The sequence below is a fragment of the Vanessa tameamea genome, chromosome 23 (genome assembly GCF_037043105.1).
Source record: "Vanessa tameamea isolate UH-Manoa-2023 chromosome 23, ilVanTame1 primary haplotype, whole genome shotgun sequence".
Lineage (NCBI taxonomy): Eukaryota > Metazoa > Arthropoda > Insecta > Lepidoptera > Nymphalidae > Vanessa > Vanessa tameamea.
In genome coordinates, this window is record NC_087331.1 from 9668357 (window position 1) to 9675373 (window position 7017).

At 37.0% G+C, this 7017-nt stretch overlaps 1 protein-coding gene across 1 annotated transcript; it reads left to right on the forward strand.

Moving 5' to 3' along the window:
• Positions 1 to 6163, forward strand: LOC113403646 (carboxylic ester hydrolase-like). The gene is made up of 11 exons (XM_026644233.2): positions 1 to 209; positions 2012 to 2142; positions 2573 to 2715; positions 3121 to 3263; positions 3438 to 3623; positions 3754 to 3944; positions 4139 to 4307; positions 4709 to 4928; positions 5158 to 5267; positions 5457 to 5589; positions 5853 to 6163. Exons 1-11 carry the CDS (start codon positions 35 to 37, stop codon positions 6016 to 6018), a joined length of 1767 nt encoding a protein of 588 aa, XP_026500018.2. The 5' UTR covers positions 1 to 34; the 3' UTR covers positions 6019 to 6163.
• The last annotated feature ends 854 nt before the right edge of the window (positions 6164 to 7017 follow it).

Below are 7017 nucleotides of genomic sequence, written 5' to 3' on the forward strand. Positions count from 1 at the left end.
TTAATTTTCCGGTCAGTATATTTTCGTCCGCAAGATGAAGACGTTGTTTAATATTTTGCTCCTTGTGGTGCTCGCGTGTTGTCACTCCCATCACGACCACGACCACGACCACGACCACGACCACGACCACGACCACGACCACAACCATGACCACGGTCAAGATCACCACCATAACCACAATCATGGCCACGGTCATGGACCTAATGAAGGTCTGTGTCTTTACTATATTAATAATCATAATTATTATAAATAATTTATAAAAGTTAATGGCAAGTGAAATTGATAAGACGATCAAAACTGAGTGATAATTTGAACTCGACGGATTAACTTATCTTGTTTTGTTTTGAATACATCGTTATTACATTGCACGATGTGTAATTGTGTTACGTTAATTAAGTCGAGTGGTTGGTCACCAATGTATAAATAAACGTGTAAAACAATTAACATATTTAGTAGATACTTATATAACTTTTCATAACAAACATTGAAACATATCAATTTCATTCAATCATTGGTTTGCGCTTTGCCTCGCCTATAAACAAAAGAACTCTATTTTTTTGATGATATTTGAATCTATCGTTAATCGCTTAAAAGATAAATACGGCTTGGTTGCCCAGACTGCCCGCTGTCCACAGCGACCGAGACGAGTGATGCGGGTCGGGTGGGTTCAAGGACGAACGTAAAGTCAAGGCCTTATCGCTCGCAGTAAAGATGCACAATGAGCGAACCGACACAGGAGTTTCGAATTCACTCAGTAAGCTAATGGGAGCTTATCTTATCAATACAGTCAATATAAGTCAAAGGCGAATTTTAATACATATATATGAATTTAGTAAAGTCTAAAACTAAATAGATACACTATATCGCCACAGTTGTGAATTATGAACCACAGATATTAATAGGTTGATTTAAGATTAGAATCTGAAACAGAGGAAGTGAGGATTGCCACCAAGTTGAAAACGTTTTGAAATGAGCCAATTTTGATCACTCTATGCACTCGACGCGAGTGCTAAAAAAGTATTGAGTGGTTTTAGTCTATTATAAAACAGAAGGCAGGTGGAGCTTTGTTGTTTCAATGTAATGTTCCGTGCGCTCCGTCTGACGTTTGTTTTGTTATCTGAGGGAAAAGTACACTTATCCTGAGTTAAACGGAATAATTAACATAATTTAGTTATTTTGTATCAAGCGTCCGAGAATTTGTTATGTGTAGTATGTTGAGGCGTAGGTAATGTTATCAGTTTAATGATATGTATACTATAAATTGTTTATAATTTAATTTAATAAGTTCAATACCAATTCATAGCGAATTTCTATTTGCATCTCTGATAACTTTTTTATAACATTCAACGGATGTTGTTGCGGTTTTCAGTACCTAATAGAATGAGCGAACAAGGAAGAATTTTATGTTCGTATGTATGTTTCCAAATAAAATGTTATTTACATTTGTCATTTATTATATAATTATATAAAATGATAAACAAATAAACATAACAAATAAATACACCTATTTAATGTTTACTTGCTAAAGGCAAATCTCCTTTTCTTTCGTAATTCTACTAAACAAGGGTTCAGTCGCATCACAGCAGTTCCCGCCTTATCAATTGCCTAGGATATTTCACTTTGCTTGGAAAGTATTTTATCTTGTCTCGAGTAACTTTTGACATTAACTCACCACAACTTATCGCAAGTTAACGATAAGTTTAGCTGTCTTGACTCATTGCTTTACGTCTTTATTTTTTGCAAAACAAATATCTGATATGATATAAATATTATTAACTAATCCGGTTACTTAACAAACGTTACTTATCGAGGAATGATCGACTCATAAGAAGGCGATTTTCAACAAATATGTTATGAAAACTGGAATAGTTAAAGAAATAATGTTTTAAAGGTTTTTTTAATATTTCATAAATTGCAAACCTTGTCGCGGAACTAAGTTACGTGTAAGGTTTTTGTATTTTAACAGTGTTTGTCATCGCCCTTTTTGAATAAATTATCTTTCTGCCTGAAGTGCCACCCGTCACTAAAAGCGCTTCAGGTGAGTTCCGCGGCGGATACAACGTGACGCGTCTCGGGCGACAGTTCGAGACCTATCGCGGGATACGCTACGCCGAGCCGCCCGTCGGGAAGCTGAGGTTCCAGGTGAGACAGTGACGATAAATAAAAATATGTGATAAAAATTTGCAATAGAAACAATTTATTTTTGTATTAATCCGAAATGTCGTCGCCGTTAGAACACGTAAATCTTAACCGGAGATGAAATTAAAGTAAAGACATTGCAGCTCTGGGCGGACATACATTGAAATTAAACAAAGGTGAATCGTATGCTATTAGTACATCGAAAAAGAGTAACTAATGAGTTTCTTGCCGGTTTTCCTTGGTAGAATCTTCATTCCGAACCGGTAGTAGCTTTACTAAATATAGTTTGTAAAATGGACGATTCAAAAGTGCTCGTAAAAGCCTACTTAAATAAAGTATATTTTGATTTTGTATTAAGAAATATTACTGTTAACAAATTTTCAATATACCAGACTTTTATTTACCTACTATATAAATTTATTTCACACGTAAGCCACCGAAACTAATAACGGAGTACAAGACCCCGGTGGACGCGAGTGAAGACGGGCCGGCGTGTCCACTGCCAGCCCCGCCAGGCTACTTCGTGGACGAGGACTGCCTGACCATCAATGTCTACACCCCGCTCAAGAAAGACAGGTAATTTTATCTAAGAACCATTATATTCAGAGGGAGATTAATTAGGAACACAATATTTTTTTCAAGATTTCTAGGTCTAGGTCTATTCTCAGGAGCAATTTGAAATTCCATTTTACGAGTTTATACGCCAAGAAGAGCCGACACAAATACGCTTCCTAGTTTAAAATTAGTTATTAAAATACGTGCAAATATCCCTTATCTACGGTGATCATTATTTACGCGCGTTAAATTGTCTTGCTTAGCATCGGAACTACCGAACGCAATCGCTTTTAGCGATAACAGAAGATGGTATGGCCTTTACTCGCATTTACAACAATACTTCAGTGCTATTAAGAATGCGAAATGCAAGTTCTTAAGCTGTTTAAGTTAAATTAAATTGTAATACACATTACATTATATTTTCAGAAAGGAACCTCTGCCGGTGATATTTTTCATCCACGCGGGTGGATTTTACACCATGTCTGGAAGAAGCGATCTGGCGGGACCCCATTACCTCCTAGACAGAGATATCGTTCTTGTCACGATCAACTACAGACTGGGCTCGCTCGGTAGATTGCTTCATAATACATAATAATTAATTATTTAGCTATAATAAGTCTTGAAAGTTTTGAGACCAACTAACTATAACCAATTCTGTAATATAAAGTCAATTGCACATTTAAATACAGTTCTAACAATATTAATATTAATAAATTTACTGTAATTGAATGATTTCCTTTCAGGATTCTTAAGCACAGGAGATGAATTGGCGCCCGGTAACAACGGATACAAAGACCAGGTGGCGGCGCTACAGTGGGTCCAGCGCAACATCGCAGCGTTCGGCGGAGACCCCGCGAGCGTCACCATCGCCGGCTGCAGCGCGGGCTCTTTCAGCGTCATGTTGCATATGATCTCCCCCATGTCTAAAGGTTGACTCATACGACTCACGTTCGACTGTCGTTATATTCTAAAGATAATTACCTAATAGCATTGATTAAAGATATGAAATCTACGAGAGAATCGATTAAGGTTACAAATGTTTTTGTTGCAATTTTTCAGGTCTATTCCATAGAGGGATTTCCATGAGTGGCTCTCCCATCAACATTAAGCCCACTCCGGATAACATGTATTCATTGGCCGTGAAACAAGCAGAGCTGTTGAACTGCCCCACGACCAACTCTAAAGCTATCGTCGACTGCTTGAAGACTAAGCCGTGGAGGGATCTTGGAAACTCACTACTCGGCTTCTATGTAAACATTTTTTTATATTAAATATCTGTCATTAAAAAACTATTAATTTAATTACTAAGGAAAACTCTTGAATATATCGCGTTATCGTATATCGTTTAAAAAGAACAATACCTACTATTATTATTATAGAGTTATGGCAACTGCCAACTATAAACCCCAATAAGCGCGATACTCATAAATTGTAATTTGCACAGGAATTTGGCTTCGATCCAGTGGGATTATGGATGCCAGTCGTCGAGAAGGATTTCGGACAGGAGAGGTTTCTACCCATCGATCCAGTTAAAGCTATCAAGGAAGGAAAAATGCACGCTGTTCCTTACATCGTCAGTCAGACTCGAGACGAATTCTTTTGGATGGCCTACAGTTCGTATTTGTGCTATTTTTTTTCAAATAGTATTTATACCTTTAATTATCTTTGAATCATCGAGCGTTTTTCGCCATTTAAGTATCGTGTGCTGCCGAGGAAAACCGGCAACAAAATCACTCAAACTCAAACTCAAATTCCTTTATTCAATATTGAAACATTACACTTACTTATTGTTAGACTAATGAAACACTACCACCGGTTCGGAAAAGAAAATACCCTGACCAAAACCGGGGAAAGAAACGGCGAAGGGACTTCTTTTTTTGTTTTTTTGTCAATTTATTATTTACACAAATCGATATGAATAGAAATAGCCAAGAGGCTTGTATGCGACAGGTGCAGCGACAGCTCTTGTTTCTTATATTATATACTTTGTCGTAATTTCTCTTACTATTAACAGCGCCGCTGCGAAACCAAACCCTGTTGGACAGAATGAACTCTGAGTGGGAGTCCATAGCACCCATCTCTTTCTTGTTGCCTCGTGACGCCCGCACGTCGAGCGTGACGCGCGCTCTGCGGACCACCTACTTGCACGACAAGGCGCTGCGGAATGACAAGGAGAGCGCTAAGAACCTGGGTCTCCTATACCAGGACTCCATCGAGAGTTTTCCTGTTCACAGGTACATAATATGAAATCATTTTGTGCTTCAATTTTTTGTAGTTCTCAAGAAATGCGCGAATGGAAGGATTACAGCTGTGTAAATTGTAATAATTTTGTACAACTGTTTAAATTAATTGCGTCAGCTTTTATTGTCAAGTCGTAATCCTAGGAATAATATGTCAATTGTGTACTATAAGCGGTGTTCGTTGTTTCGGGTATTATAAAGAACCTTATTAAAATACTCATAGATTGGTGAACTTGATGTGCCGGCACTCGCCTTACCCCGTGTGGTACTACGAGTTTGCCTACGTCGGCAACCACAGCCACTACGAGGACCCAGTCAGCAAGAAACCGGAAGGTAGTTATATTCGTTTGAAATGAAAATATACTAGAGGTAAAAAATAAGGAAGTAAAAACGCACATTATATCTTATATGATCAGTCAGATTCGAGTGAATTTTGCAGTATATTAAAATGTTATAAATGCCAAAGAAACATTTCAATAGTTACCCAGCTGCCGAATGTAATAATGTAATGACCAACGGCAGGCGCGGCGCACCACGACGACCTGATCTACCTGTTCACGCTGAGCTACCGCTTCCCCGACGTGGGCGCGGCCGGCGGCGACGCGCGCCTCGTCGACAGGATGACCGCGCTGTGGCACAACTTCGCTAAACACGGGTAAGGACGAGGGTTTGGTGATAAACAACTACACTAACCTTTGAAACTTTCTTTCAGGAATATTAATTATACGTTATTTACTTATTTAAATCAATATTTATGTTTTGATTTAGAAATTAAAAACAAAAGAATTTAATTGTTAAATCATGAGATAGAACTGTAAACATTACAAGAAAGTGCCACACAGATACATTGAAATTATAATCGATGAGACTAAAGACTAAAATATGATACCTTAACATATATATTTTTTTTAATTTCAGAGACCCCAACCATGGAGACCTGCCTGAACTGGAGGGAGTTAAGTGGCCCCGCGTCCTGCCCGACAACCGCCAATATTTGCGCATCGACAGAGATCTCAGCGTGCACAAAAATCTAAAGGAAGACAGGCTCAAATTTTGGGAAGAACTTTATCCTCTAACTTATTAAGATATTATATGTGTTCTTTCCTTAGTGCTTTTAGTTGCTTACATATGTATTTGTTTTAGGCATGTTAGGTTAATGTCTGATTATAATTGTTAGTCGAATAAGTGATATTTATGGTCAAACAAATAAAACTTAATTTTAAATACCATCCGTAGTTTGATTGAAATAATTATAATAAGGGAGGAAGTACATAATACTGTGGCGAACGGACACTTACCAGATCCCTACAACCTATATAACTTATATAAATAAAACATTATATATATAATCATATAATATCTTATATATCTGTAGGGGTACTGGTCCCTAGCTTACTTGTTGTTACTATTCGTAGATATTTCTTGAGTAAAAGAACACTTTCTTGCTGGTCGGATCGGAATGATTTTATTTCAAAAATGTGTTGATATATATACAAAAACTAGGAATAATATTATCCAATGAAATAATTACAATGCATATTCATAAATTCTTTCGTCCAAAGAAAACGCTTACTTTTCTACCAATAGAAAGTTACACAATTTACAATGATAAAAATTATGATTCAGCCAATTAAAAGTTATACATTACAATTGAAAATATTTTGGAAATTAAACTACGAATTAAATGTTCGATTTTTCGACCAATGACGACGCCGCAATTTAGTATGTTCATTTCGTGTGTTGACACGAAAATCCGATAGAGCGCGCTGGTAAGCGCCGTATGCGTTTGCCGATTTTCGCGTAGTATAAATAGCTCCCGAATTTGGTTTTTAATTTAGTCGGAGCGCGTCTCTGGACGTCGACGCATGTATGAACAATAATGTTGAATGCAATTCCTACATAATTATTTATCATACATAAAATAATAAATGTAACATAAATAAGATATTACCACAATACCTTTATTGTACTCAAAACCTGACTTCTTTGAAGATCCCTTTTATATAAAGAATATCTCTGCATCATCAGCACTTGCAACGTGTGTTAGATTTTTTTTATAGATACTTAATACTTTTGTCAGGAT

What these genes read in the sequence shown, in the direction of transcription:
- LOC113403646 (XM_026644233.2), top strand. Translation starts at nt 35, where the DNA reads ATGAAGACGTTGTTTAATATTTTGCTCCTTGTGGTGCTCGCGTGTTGT. An exon ending in ACTCACTACTCGGCTTCTAT is followed by an intron (nt 3,945 to 4,138) that starts GTAAACATTTTT and finishes TAATTTGCACAG; the next exon opens with GAATTTGGCTTCGATCCAGT. An exon ending in ATTCTTTTGGATGGCCTACA is followed by an intron (nt 4,308 to 4,708) that starts GTTCGTATTTGT and finishes TACTATTAACAG; the next exon opens with CGCCGCTGCGAAACCAAACC.